Source organism: Hypomesus transpacificus, chromosome 2, assembly GCF_021917145.1.
Source record: "Hypomesus transpacificus isolate Combined female chromosome 2, fHypTra1, whole genome shotgun sequence".
In the NCBI taxonomy this organism is placed as follows: Eukaryota; Metazoa; Chordata; class Actinopteri; order Osmeriformes; family Osmeridae; genus Hypomesus; species Hypomesus transpacificus.
Genome location: NC_061061.1, coordinates 12576825 through 12589297, shown reverse-complemented (window position 1 = coordinate 12589297; position 12473 = coordinate 12576825). Strand labels below are relative to the sequence as shown.

Sequence of the window (12473 nt, the reverse complement as noted above, 5' to 3'; positions counted from 1 at the left end):
TGTGTGTGTTGCTCTTACTTGACACTAACTATCCAACCCATATGCCTGAAATATTTAAAAAACTTTGTAAAAATAAATGGTCTTTTGACAACTAAAAATATCAAATCTGAGCCCCAAGAAGAATGACAATAGGATTAAATAAAGAATCTTTATATATGTTTTTCGACCTACAGAGAAGCAGTACACCTACAGAAAACCGGAACTTGTTGTGGTCTGTACAGAAACACATTGGTTAGGAGTTTAAACAGTTACAGCTTTTTAATCCAATCCAGGTTTCGTCCTTTAGCTTCACTCGGGTGGTTCGGAACATCCGGCATGTTGCCGTCGTCTCGAACAGGAACTGGAAAGAAGACAAAACAGTGTATTTTAAGCACTAAGCACGGCGGTGCTTTATATTTTATATATTTTTTTAATCAATATATTGGGGGTGATATTTTGACCAGATTTGAATATTGGGAGGGGATGTGTCCCCTCAAATATATATTATGATTCTGAATCCCAATGCTGAGTGAATTTTCAGATTTAGTTTATAGTTGACACCTTTATTCAGTACTACAATACACGGGACACAGTATTTACACTTATTCAGTACATGCCAGGTTCACTAGTTGTGGCTGAGAATGAGTTAACATTTACCTGGGTAGTTAAAGGGAACAGCTGAATTCAACATGGCACTATATTTCGTGAAGGGACTGATGATTGGTACAGCAACAGCTGGAAAGAGACGAGATAATTGAGATTACAGACTACGTCGCGCATACACCAGTTAATTTAACACAAACTGTTAACTGAGTTCCAACTACTGACCTAGGAGACCAAGCGCGCACGAGACCAACACCACCGGCTCCTTATTCCACGCGTTTTTGAGGAACGCACCAAACGCTGCAATGACAATGTAAGAAGTAAACAACGGTGGAAGACAATTGTCTATCTACGCTCCAAACTTTATTTTAACAATCTTATCTAGCATTTTGAGATCACTGTCGGCGGAGCAACGTATGTTCAAGGCTCACAAGTCATACCAGCTAACTAGGTTGTACTAGGCCAAGGTCACATCATCTGTTGGTGGACATACCAAATCTTGATTGTGCTGTATACTTAGCTTGATTATAACGTTTTATACCCTAGAACTATTCAATACAAGTGGCTAAATTGATGCCGTAAATCGACAATACGCTGCCTGCTTGATACGAAGAAAGACAAATTTCACCAACCAGCCATGTTGTCCTCTGTAGTCTGTTGTGGATTGGAATCATGGGAAGTGTAGTTGAGTTATAAATCGACGCATTTATTTTGCGCCTGTCACGACAAAAAAAATGGACCGTTGGGGGTGTGAAATGAGAAAAGATCAATGATTCCTTGAGCTTGGTAGCCAATGGATGGGGTAAAGTTCCCACAGTGTTACTGTCTTAGACGTTCCACATGTACTAGTAATCCATATAATATGTGAAAACTGAGTAGCTTGGAAAATGTTAAGTCTTTCAGGAGCGTTAATAGCAAACGAGCTAGCTAGCACTAGCTACCTAGTTAGCATAGTAGCTAATGAGTGGATAGCTCTGTTTTGGTACGTTGTTGAGTGGGTAGCGTGAACGGACTAAAAGGTAGGTAGTGTGGATTCAATAATCAAAGTTGGGTAGCGTTACTACCTAAAGTATAGCTAGCTCGTACAGTATTCAATTATTGCAGTGACTTGAGTGAAGTCAGCTGACTGCTGTCTTTTTGCGTACCTCTAGTCTAGCCAACTGGCTATCTTCTCGGTGTAGTTAGCTACGAGACATTAATGCCTGTGGAAACCCCGACTATTGTGGCTCGTCAACCATACAATTTGCATAGACTCCGATAATGCTTTGGATATTTACAACGCTACAAGCCGCATCACTCATGACTGAAAATATAACCCGTCCTGAGTGAAAAATAGAATACCAATGATTCTCGATCTTGGAGTCAGTAAGTGACGCAAGGCACATGCCTTTCAGTCGCCGACTCAATTTCCCATTTTGTGCCCTTCTATTTTCAGATGATGGAGGATTTTTCTGGACTGGCATTGCCTCCTCTTTTTGGGGGACACATTCTTGAAGCAGAGTTGGAACCCGGTGGCGTTGAGTTAGATCCTGGGGAGGTAAATGTTATGGAATGTGTTTATATAGTAGAAACATGATTATTGAAGTGGGAAAGGATAACTCCTTATATCAGTTGTCAGCTTTGTATTCAGAATGACAGCTTCAGTTGAATCCTAACTTTCCACATTCCCAGAAGTGACATTAAGACTCAGTGACCTGTTAGCTAGTTTGTTTGTATAACTGTAGCGTTATCTTCTAAATAGTAATATCTTTATCGCCAGGTAGAACTGGGCCCAGGAGGCAGTGAACTGCTTGAAGGTGGGGCGTCAAGACCTGGGCAGGAGGAGGAAGAAGAGAGGAGAGAACTCAATAAAAGAAAATGTCTGGCGCTGAGCAGGTGGTGTAGAGAAGTCGAACAGGTAAGTGACAGTGTGTTTCGTACACAGGATGGTGTTTTGTACACAGGATGGTGTTTCGTATTCCCAGTCCACAATACAAATCCATTATGTAACACGATGGATTATAAACCTGACGCTTCCATAGGTGAATGAGAAACTGCTGGGTCGGCTTCACCAGGTTCAAGCTCTGACGCGACGCATGAAGAAAGAGAGAAGGTAAAAAATGAGGTTGGGTTAGATTTTGATTGCGGCGTTGTTCCTTGCTCATGATATAACACGATTCCCATCTGCAGGTTTCTAATGAAGACACTGGATGCCCATGGAGATGACTACAGACATACTCAGCTCACTATAGTGCTTGAGGTATTAATTATCAAAAGCCTGTAGCTATGTAAACAGGACTCTTGCTATTCTAACTCTATGCACAAGAAAGACAAACACATTTTTTATTTATTATTGCTCTATTTTTTATTATGTCTTGCCTTTCAGGATGAGTCTAGTTCCCATTTAGACTCTGTGGCTACAGCTGAAGATGAGAGGTTGAATGGCATTCCTGGCTCCTCGTCGCCCCCTGTGGGTCAACAACACACACTACCCAAAAAGAAAAGGCATCGAGTTCCTAAACTGGAGAGGGAAAGAGACCCACAGGTAGGTAAAGTATATCAAATTAAACCGCCGGAAGAATTCCTCACTGCTTTTGTTTTATTCCGCCACAACGGAGGTGGTTGTGAAGGAGCACCTGTGTCAGGATGCAGTGGTCAATGAATCAATCTACTATGGGGGTCAGATGGCTGAGCGGTTAGGGTATCGGGCTTTTAATCAGAAGGTTGCCGGTTCGATTCCCGTCATTCTAAATTACGTTGTCCTTGGGCAAGGCACTTCACCCTACTTGCCTCTGGGAATGTCCCTGTACTTACTGTAAGTCGCTCTGGATAAGAGCGTCTGCTAAATGACTACATGTAAATGTACTATTGTGGATGGAATCACAAGGCTGACTGTTCAGCCACTGTTTTGTTTTGACGCTCGCTCCTCTCCACAGACTGAAGCAGATATGTCCCAGTTGGCTGAGGCTCAGTTTGGTGAATTTCCCAGCCCAACTTCTCTGTCTCACTGACCAAGGTCATAGCCAACTGTCAGGACATGTGGTGCAGAAATCAGATGCTTGGACTACCAGCTGAATGGACATGGTGTCGAGGACACAAACTGCTTTTTGAGTTCATACTCCTGGGCGTTCCTGTCGTATGAAAACCTTCCTGCACTTTTCTGGTTTCATTCAGGATTTGAGTGTTATGCTCTTCTTGATTTAGAACACTTCTCGCAGCAGCGCAGAGGAGTCCGTAAGGCCTGAATGCACACTTGGCTACTGGTCTAAAATTCTCATGGTCAAAGTTGCAATGACTGATGTAGTCAGATTTATGCAGATGTATTGAATGTTGCAGACTTTTTTTTTTTTTTCAATAAAAGATGATTACATTTTGAAGGTTATTTCGATTGATAGGCCAAATTAGCTCTTGGATATTGCTATGATGCATTAACTGTTAAATGTGAATTGTCTTCATCTGACCTACAGTCGGTATGTTAATGCTATTGTTTTTAATGTTGCGCTGTCTGAAATGTATGTTCTGCATTGATTCGTCAATCATAATTTATCGCTAACTGATAAGCCAATCACTGGAATTTTGACTTGCGGAAGTTGAAACTGTCCAATCTTAGATCGAAGGTAAGATTTAGGGAGGAATCTAAATTTGGGGGTGGGATTTAGCTGCCGTCCATCTTTAGAGTACAGTCAGATTGGCGAAAAGAAAACAAAAAATTGGAAGTAAAGAAGACTTTGGGGAATTTGTTCTGATTGTATTTGAAAAAGACAAACGAAAAGCCCTAACCCTAGGTAAATGTCGAAAACAAGTGTGAATTTAGCTGGTCGGGTTGACCTAGTTTCCCTTATTTTCCTGAAATTCTAGCTAGCAAGCTAGCTATTTTAGCTAAGCTGCGAGCGAGCATTGTCAATACAGTAGCTAGCCAATAAGCTACAAATTGTTAGCTCTCAGCTAGTTACAAAAAACAACATAAAGCGATAACGATACGACATTAATATGACTTCATTCTTTAAGTCTTATGCATATGCATGCAATTAGTTAATAGCATTGAAAATGAGTTGGCTATCTAAACTAGCTTGCAAGATAGCCAGTTAGCTAACGAGCATGTCACGTTAGCGTGTGATAGCAAACAAGCTTCAATGGGGTAAACGTCGCTTACATCGGATACATTTTCCTTATCTTGAAATAGCCAAATTATAGCTAGCATCACATAACAGGCTGGTTGTTTTAAGTTGTTATTGTAGCTAGCTATTAGTAGTTGAAGAGGGATTACTCAAATTATTATATATCGTCAGCTGGGCAAGTGCATTGTTTCTTTGTGCACATTGTGCTGTTTTTGGTAATGTCATGTTTCTCCCTCTGTCAGACGGAATGAGGACATCGTCGTAGTTAAAGCCATGGCTGACAAGAGAAAACTTCAAGGTATGTTCTTTGACAAGCCATGATGGACGTGAAAATTGACTTCACCGCTCACCCCACTTTTCACATCACCTAGCTATACTATAGTACCTGGCAATATTGATACGTGTGCTGAACTGTGAAGTTGGACCTTTCTCAAATAACATGTTCTGAAACATTATCCCACATTCAGAACCACGTAATGAGCTCAAATGAGGCCCTCTTTCTTCTACCAGGTGAAATCGACAGATGTTTGAAAAAGGTAGCAGAAGGTGTAGAACAATTTGAAGATATTTGGCAAAAGGTAAGGACTACTCAGTCGTACATGCGCATGTTATGGGGAAGAGTACAATTATTTGTGTAACATTCCTTTTTATTTTTCAGCTCCACAATGCAGCCAATGCAAATCAGAAGGAAAAATACGAGGCAGACCTAAAAAAAGAAATAAAAAAATTACAAGTAAGCAAACAAACTTTAATTTTGGCCATATTCATTGTGTGTTTTATGTCTGGGCTTAAATGTTAATAATTGGTGGGGAACGTTCCTTTCTAGCGATTGAGGGATCAGATTAAGACATGGGTGGCCTCAAACGAGATCAAAGACAAAAGACAACTAGTGGAGAATCGCAAACTCATTGAAACGGTAACGATTTAAACCTCAAACCCTTATAAACATTGCAAATGTTTGGTTGTCATCGACGATTCATCATTTAGCAAAATAATACAATCATTAAATGTGTAAAAAAAAATATATATATATCACATAGGGATCAAGGTTTCTGTTCTTTCTTATTAGCAAATGGAGCGATTTAAGGTGGTGGAACGGGAGACGAAAACAAAAGCCTACTCGAAAGAAGGCCTGGGGCTGGCTCAGAAGGTGGATCCAGCCCAGAGGGAAAAGGAGGAGACGGGAACATGGCTGACGGTGAGGTCCCTGCCTAAACCCTCCCAAGGGGAAACATGCCCCTCACTTCTCGCCTCATAATGATCTCCTTTCTGCAGAACACGATAGACACTCTAAACATGCAGGTGGACCAGTTTGAGAGTGAGGTGGAGAGCCTGTCAGTACAAACAAGAAAAAAGAAAGGAGACAAAGAGGTCAGTTTCTTTCCCGACTTCCAGTCATGCACTTCTGTCTGAACTCGGTTGTGCTGTATTGTAAAAAAAGGTTTCCAGAGCAGCTTCAAAACCACCTGTGCCTTTCTCCCTGGCTGTTCCGTAGAAACAGGATCGCATTGAGGAGCTCAAGCGCTTGATCGAAAGGCACCGGTACCACATCCGCATGCTGGAGACCATCCTACGCATGCTGGACAACGACTCTGTTCAGGTGGACTCCATCCAGAAGATCAAGGACGATGTGGAGTATTACATCGACTCTTCCCAAGACCCCGACTTTGAGGAGAACGAATTCCTGTACGATGACCTTGACCTGGACGATATACGTAAGTGGATGAGCCCTTTGCTGTGATTGCTGGTTAGAGCTGGATGATCAGTTTCATTGGGCGGGCTACAGTGTGATGGTATGTGTCTGTGGTGACTGGATTGTTGTCTGCGTCCTGATCTTCTCCAGCTCTAGTGGCCACGTCTCCATCGGGCCAGGGCACCATCGAGGACGAGATGTTCCTCCACTCCAGCAGCACTCCCACGTCCACCACCTCCTCTTCCCCCATCCCTCCCTCTCCGGCCACCTGCACAGCCGTAAGCACACCTGCTCCTCAGACCTTTGGCTGGGTTTAGTCTTTAGAACTGAACTAGAGAGTCTCTCTCTCTCTCTTCAGCCTGGATATTAACGTACTGTGTGCCGTTTGCATAGGAGAACTCGGAGGACGATAAAAAGCGGGGGAGGTCGACAGACAGCGAAGTCTGTCAGGTGAGCTTCTGACCCGCCCTGTTTATGGGCCTTCTGTTGTTGAACTGTCGTTCTGTTGTTGAACTGTCCAAGTGTAACTTGAATCCAGTCTGTGTGGGCTTGACTATCTCGTGCTGTGTCAATGTCAACAGTCTCCTGTGAAGAACGGCACCCCCTCCTTGTTATCATCCTTCTCCTCGTCGGGCACGTCCGGTTCCTCCTCTTCCTCCTCTTCCCTGGTGTCCATGGCTACTGTCGTCGGGGGGATTCCTGTCGTTCCCATGGGCAACAGTCTAATAGGGAGCTTCAGCAGCGCCGTTCAACAACATCAGCACCAACCTCCACCGCAACTTCCGCCCCAGCAGCCAAGCCAACCACAACTACCACCGCCACCTCAAACAAAACCTTCTCTCCCCCCTAACAACACCCCCAGCCCCCCCAGCCACCCCCTGCTCTCCGCCTCCACTGCCCCCTCTCTTCCCACACCCAGCATACCAATTTCAGCTGCTCCAAACCCCCAATTACTGGCCTCCTCTGGACCTAGCCCCGCCTCCAGCCTGGGTCTAGGGTTGGGACTTGGTCTGAGTAAAAGTGGCATGACGGGCACCAGCAGCGCCAACCAAATGTCTGGTCTGGGTCTGAGCGGCATGTCTCCCCTCAGCACGATGGCAGGGCTTCTGTCTGGCTCCACGCCCACCCCCTACGCCCAGGCTGCTGTGGGAGGCCTGGGTCTGAGCAGCAGCCAGTCCAGCGTGTCCGTGGAGAGCAGCGTCTCCATCCCCACCTCCGGCTCCAGTGGAGTCACCACCAACGGGGCTGGTGGCGGGCTAGGGCTACTGGGGTCCAGCCCTGCCCACAACACTCTGACCGGAGGCATCCTGGGACTGGTGTCTGGGCAGAATGTTGCCCCTGGGCCCCCTCAGATGCCCCCCAGCCCTGTCAGCGTGGTGCCAGGAGGGGCGGTGGGAATGATGGGAGGTAACGGAGGAAGTGTCGGGGCAATCGGGGGAGGAGTCGGGACGAGCGCAGCCCCCGCCAGACCACCCAGTGGTCTGAAGCAGAATGGAAGCACAAGTACGATGCAAGTTCATGTAGATAATGTGTTCAGTAGACGCCTGACTTCTTCAGTTAAGTGACCTTGTTGTGCTCTCGTCTGCTAGGTTACAGTGCTGTAGTGGCGGAAAACGCAGCAGAATCGGGCCTAAGCACGCCCAGCCAATCACAGAGCAGCCAGCCCTCATCCCTAACCTCCTCTGCCAGTCAGCCGTGAGTTGCGCTTCGTAGCATTCGATCACAGCGCTCGAGGCATTTTTCACAGATTGTTTTTTTCTTATGATTTCTTCCTCAAACTCTCTTCCCCACCCGATCCACCGCAGAATGGACAACGGCCCCAGCCTGATCAGTTCCATCACCCTGCCCCCCAGCTCCCCGTCCCCCTCGTTTTCAGACGGCAACCCTGGAGGATCCAGCCTGCTCAACGGGCCCCACTCCTACACACAGGCGTCTGAAGGCCTCAAGGTGAGGGGACACTGGGGGGAGACTGGGGGGACACTGGGGGAAGACTGGGGGGGAGACTGGGGGGGAGACTGGGGGGGAGACTGGGGGGGAGACTGGGGGGGAGACTGGGGGGGAGACTGGGGGGGAGACCGGGGGGGAGACTGGTGTGGATGTGGAGAGAGAGGGGAAGGGCAGCGAGGGGTTAAATTCTGCCTCGTCTCCTCAGCCTGGGTAGTTAATTGGCTGGTGGTTGCGATTGGCCAGAGTGTCTCCTCACCTGGTGTCAATCAGGGAGAGGTAGAAAGGAGAGAGAGCAGTAGGAGAGACTGCTGGGAGGACAGGGTAAATCCAGGCAAACCAGAAGGGACTCAGCCAGGCTGACAGATGAAGGCTTGAGCTTTATACTTTTGACCTGCCTTTTTCTACCAGTGACCTTGAACTTGATGGACTTCTGTCTGTCATATAGGAGAGGTTCTGAAATCTAGAACTGGGTACTGCCAGACAGACGTGTTGTGTAATGTTGGGAGAACACTGGAACCACCACGGCAGCCATTTTGACCCATTAAGAAAGATTTGTCCCTCCACGCTTGCACCATGCAGGGCCCTGCAGTCAGAGGCAGCAACCAACTCTCTGGCGACGTAAACACACAGGCAGGCATGAATGATGTGTCAGTGTAATGACGGCTGTGATGACGTTGTGATGACTGTAGCATAACCTGTAGAGCCTCCCCTCTCTCTCCAGCTTCCCACAGATCTCCGTCACATTCTGATGGAGCCCAGGGGGACGGCTGCAGAGCCGCCAGGGGCCATGGGTACAGCCACTAACACACGGAAGAGAAAGCAGTGTCAGGTATACACACACCGTTATCTGATCATGAACACATTCACACACTGCCTTAAACCTCCCCCCCCCCCCCCCCCCCCCCCCTCACACACACACATCATTTAACACCTATGACTTACAAATACATCTACTTTGTTGTTGTTGTTATTTTTCTTATCTGTCATGTCCATAACCTTTGACATACCCGACACACAAAAACACACCAAATTGACACACTAGATAGTGGTCAGGGCTAGCATGACTATGCCAGTTTGAGGATGTTTTGTTTGGAGGATGTGTATGGTTGTGGTTGAACCCCATCCATGCTAGGTGTGTTCCCCCAGTGGGAGCTGAGTCACTGGGGCTAGCCGTCCATGCTAGGTGTGTTCCCCCAGCGGGAGGTCAGTCACTGGGGCTAGCCGTGGGGGTCCTAGCTGGGGACAGGAGTGTGCGCTTTCGGAGTAAAAAACGCCAATCAAGGATGTGGAATCAAAGCTGAACATCTCTCTTTTGGGAGATGACTACAGAGATGTTGGCCTGTCTTTCTCATCATGTTAAATCAGTTCTTTTTTTAAACCCTCGATTTCTCTCTTGTTTCCCACTGCTTTCCCTCCCCCCCTCCTCCCCTCCTCTCTTCCTCCTCCCTCCTCTCTTCCTCCTCCCTCCTCTTCCTCCTGCCTCCTCTCTTCCTCCTGCCTCCTCTCTTCCTCCTGCCTCCTCTCTTCCTCCTCCCTCCTCTCTTCCTCCTGCCTCCTCTCTTCCTCCTGCCTCCTCCCCCCCCTCCTCCCTCCTCTCTTCCTCCTCCCTCCTCTCTTCCTCCTGCTTCCTCCTCCCTCCTCTCGTCCTCCTGCCTCCTCTCTTCCTCCTCCCTCCCCCCCTCCTCTCTTCCTCCCCCCCTCCTCCCTCCTCTCGTCCTCCTGCCTCCTCTCCCACCAGGCTCCGGAGCCTCTGAGCTCTCTGAAGGCCATGGCTGAGAGGGCTGCTCTGGGGTCGGCTCTGGACGGAGACATCCCCTCCCTGCATCTGACGGACAGAGGTCAGAACACACCAGATGGATGCTTCTACTTTCATTATTTGTTTCACAAATGTCCAGGTTTTGTGCAGTTAGACATTGTTAATATTCTCTTTCTCTCTCTCATTTTCCCCATCTCTCTCTCTCTCTTATATTCTCACTCTCACACACACACACATTCCCTCTCCCTGTCATACTCTCTCTCCCATTCCCCTCTCCCTGTCATACTCTCTCTCCCATTCCCCTCTCCCTGTCATACTCTCTCTCCTATTCCCCTCTCCCTGTCATACTCTCTCTCCCATTCCCCTCTCCCTGTCATACTCTCTCTCCCATTCCCCTCTCCCTGTCATACTCTCTCTCCCATTCCCCTCTCCCTGTCATACTCTCTCTCCCATTCCCCTCTCCCTGTCATACTCTCTCTCCCATTCCCCTCTCCCTGGTCCTCAGACATCTTCTCCAGCTCGTCGGCTGCCCCCGGGGCTCCTACGCCCGCCCAGCCGTCGCTGTCAGAGGTGAGCATCCCCCCCTCCCTGGGGGTGTGTCCTCTGGGGCCCACGCCTCTCTCCAAAGACCAGGTGTACCAGCAGGCCATGCAGGAGTCAGCCTGGACACACATGCCACACCCCTCTGACTCTGAGAGGATCAGGTGAGAACTGACAGCTTCTGACCCAACCTGTCATTTAACGTTATCACTGGGTTTTTGGTGGGGGGGAAATGTAAAAAGCCTTTTTTTGGTGGGTAAATATCTGATGCATGTAGTGGTTACCAAGTGTGTGTATAAGATTGAGATTCTAACCCTGTGTGTGTGTGTGTGTTACAGACAATACCTGATGAGGAACCCTTGTCCTACACTGCCCTTCCACCATCAGATGCCCCCCCACCACTCTGACTCCATAGAGTTCTACCAGAGACTGTCAACAGAAACGCTCTTCTTCATCTTCTACTACCTGGAGGTAACACACACACACACACAGACGTCTGGGCTACAGCCAGAGGTTGTCCCCCCACCCATCTCCTCACTGTTCCTCCCTTGCTGTGTCTGCCAGGGCACCAAGGCTCAGTATCTGTCTGCCAAGGCTCTGAAGAAGCAGTCGTGGAGGTTCCACACCAAGTACATGATGTGGTTTCAGAGACACGAGGAACCCAAGACCATCACAGACGAGTTTGAGCAGGTACAGCAGCTGAAGCTCTCTTTGCCACACGCGTCGCCACACGCGTCGCTACACGCGTCGCCACACGCGTCGCAGGGGAGAATGATAGGCAGGCCCGTACATTCAGCACCCTTGCCCAGCAGGACACTGCACTTGGCTGGCTGAGGGGGTTCAGAAGCTAGCGACGCAGATGAACTCTTCTGTGTCTCTGGATCAGGTCTGTTAGTGGGCCTGCCGGGTAAATCGTTTATTATTTACCTGATTCTATTCTTCTTTCTTTTAGGGCACTTACATCTACTTTGACTATGAGAAATGGGGCCAGAGAAAAAAAGAGGGCTTTACCTTTGAGTACAGGTACCTGGAAGATCGAGACCTGCAGTGACGGGCGGGCAAAGAGCGAGAGAGACGTGCTGCTGTTGACATTCCGAGACTGAACTCCAAACTGTGGATAGAGATTGTGATGTGTAGTAGAGCGCCCTTCTCCTGCTGTGGATACAGGAGTGTATAGGCTGCATCTGAAAGGATACCACCTTCCCCCATATAGCACCCTACTTATGACCGCAACCAACAGGGGTCTCATGTCAAGTAGTCCACTACATGGGGAAATAGGGTGTCATTCAAGATATGCGTTTGGGCCTGTCTGTGTGAGCACTCAGTATATGGCATTAGGAAAAAACCTACCCCATGCATGTTCCTCATGTTATGTTTCGTTTTATTTTTCCGTTTCAACGAGAATCTCCTGTTCCACCTACCCAACTGGAAGTCATTGACTAAAACACAAACATTGGATTTGGTTAAAGAAATTGCCCATCTGGATTTTACCTGTTATTTGGGGTTTAGAATAGGGAAGTACAGTGGACATTTAGACATGGTGTGTAGGATTGGCTTCTTATAAGACCCTATGATACCTGTTGAACATGGTCACTGTTAGACATAGTGATCGATTATCAATAGTTTTATTGATATTGTCTTGGTCGTTTAAACACTGAGAATGACCACAGGGCCTCTCCTTGGGCCTGGGAAAGACGTCCTTATTGGACATGGATTAAATTGCTATGCAATTGAATTGGTGTCTGCCTCCCTCTCTTTACAAATAATGTTTTTAAGTTTAACTGTAAAAGAAAACGCATCATTTTTGGGGCATTCATTATGTTTGTGATATAAACTAATAAAGAGTCTGAACAAAGTA

General features: G+C 47.5%; 3 protein-coding genes across 5 annotated transcripts; 2 read left to right on the top strand and 1 right to left on the bottom strand.

The window, feature by feature from the left end:
- Positions 1–134: 134 nt before the first annotated feature.
- ndufa3 (NADH:ubiquinone oxidoreductase subunit A3) lies at positions 135–1915 on the bottom strand. Its single transcript, XM_047027473.1, has 4 exons — positions 1215–1915; positions 808–882; positions 637–714; positions 135–340 (listed from the first exon to the last, which is right to left on the bottom strand). The coding sequence occupies exons 1-4, from the start codon at positions 1219–1221 to the stop codon at positions 249–251; spliced, it is 252 nt and encodes an 83-aa protein (XP_046883429.1). The 5' UTR covers positions 1222–1915; the 3' UTR covers positions 135–248.
- Positions 1305–4080, top strand: tfpt (TCF3 (E2A) fusion partner). Of its 2 annotated transcripts, none has more exons than XM_047027445.1 (7): positions 1305–1384; positions 2018–2119; positions 2342–2479; positions 2604–2674; positions 2752–2821; positions 2948–3106; positions 3498–4080. In XM_047027445.1, the coding sequence occupies exons 1-7, from the start codon at positions 1376–1378 to the stop codon at positions 3570–3572; spliced, it is 624 nt and encodes a 207-aa protein (XP_046883401.1). In that variant the 5' UTR covers positions 1305–1375; the 3' UTR covers positions 3573–4080. The 2 variants fall into 2 exon arrangements, with proteins under 2 accessions (XP_046883401.1, XP_046883409.1); XM_047027453.1 differs by lacking the exon at positions 1305–1384 and adding an exon at positions 1513–1601.
- A 109-nt stretch (positions 4081–4189) lies between these two features.
- cnot3a (CCR4-NOT transcription complex, subunit 3a) lies at positions 4190–12473 on the top strand. 2 transcript variants are annotated; one of them, XM_047027294.1, is made up of 19 exons: positions 4190–4346; positions 4922–4977; positions 5190–5257; positions 5338–5412; positions 5506–5595; positions 5749–5877; positions 5955–6050; positions 6181–6394; positions 6523–6650; positions 6766–6822; positions 6954–7875; positions 7962–8067; positions 8178–8319; positions 9041–9148; positions 10058–10157; positions 10581–10779; positions 10954–11086; positions 11180–11305; positions 11568–12473. In XM_047027294.1, exons 2-19 carry the CDS (start codon positions 4953–4955, stop codon positions 11664–11666), a joined length of 2817 nt encoding a protein of 938 aa, XP_046883250.1. In that variant the 5' UTR covers positions 4190–4346; positions 4922–4952; the 3' UTR covers positions 11667–12473. The 2 variants fall into 2 exon arrangements, with proteins under 2 accessions (XP_046883250.1, XP_046883241.1); XM_047027285.1 differs by having other exon boundaries at positions 6175–6394.

What these genes read in the sequence shown, in the direction of transcription:
- cnot3a (XM_047027285.1), top strand. Translation starts at nt 4,953, where the DNA reads ATGGCTGACAAGAGAAAACTTCAAG. An exon ending in CAGACAGCGAAGTCTGTCAG is followed by an intron (nt 6,823 to 6,953) that starts GTGAGCTTCTGA and finishes CAATGTCAACAG; the next exon opens with TCTCCTGTGAAGAACGGCAC. An exon ending in TCATCTTCTACTACCTGGAG is followed by an intron (nt 11,087 to 11,179) that starts GTAACACACACA and finishes TGTGTCTGCCAG; the next exon opens with GGCACCAAGGCTCAGTATCT.
- ndufa3 (XM_047027473.1), bottom strand. An exon ending in GTGCGCGCTTGGTCTCCTAG is followed by an intron (nt 715 to 807) that starts GTCAGTAGTTGG and finishes GTCTCTTTCCAG; the next exon opens with CTGTTGCTGTACCAATCATC. An exon ending in TGTTCCCTTTAACTACCCAG is followed by an intron (nt 341 to 636) that starts GTAAATGTTAAC and finishes TCTTCTTTCCAG; the next exon opens with TTCCTGTTCGAGACGACGGC.
- tfpt (XM_047027445.1), top strand. An exon ending in TTGAGTTAGATCCTGGGGAG is followed by an intron (nt 2,120 to 2,341) that starts GTAAATGTTATG and finishes CTTTATCGCCAG; the next exon opens with GTAGAACTGGGCCCAGGAGG. An exon ending in AGAGGGAAAGAGACCCACAG is followed by an intron (nt 3,107 to 3,497) that starts GTAGGTAAAGTA and finishes TCCTCTCCACAG; the next exon opens with ACTGAAGCAGATATGTCCCA.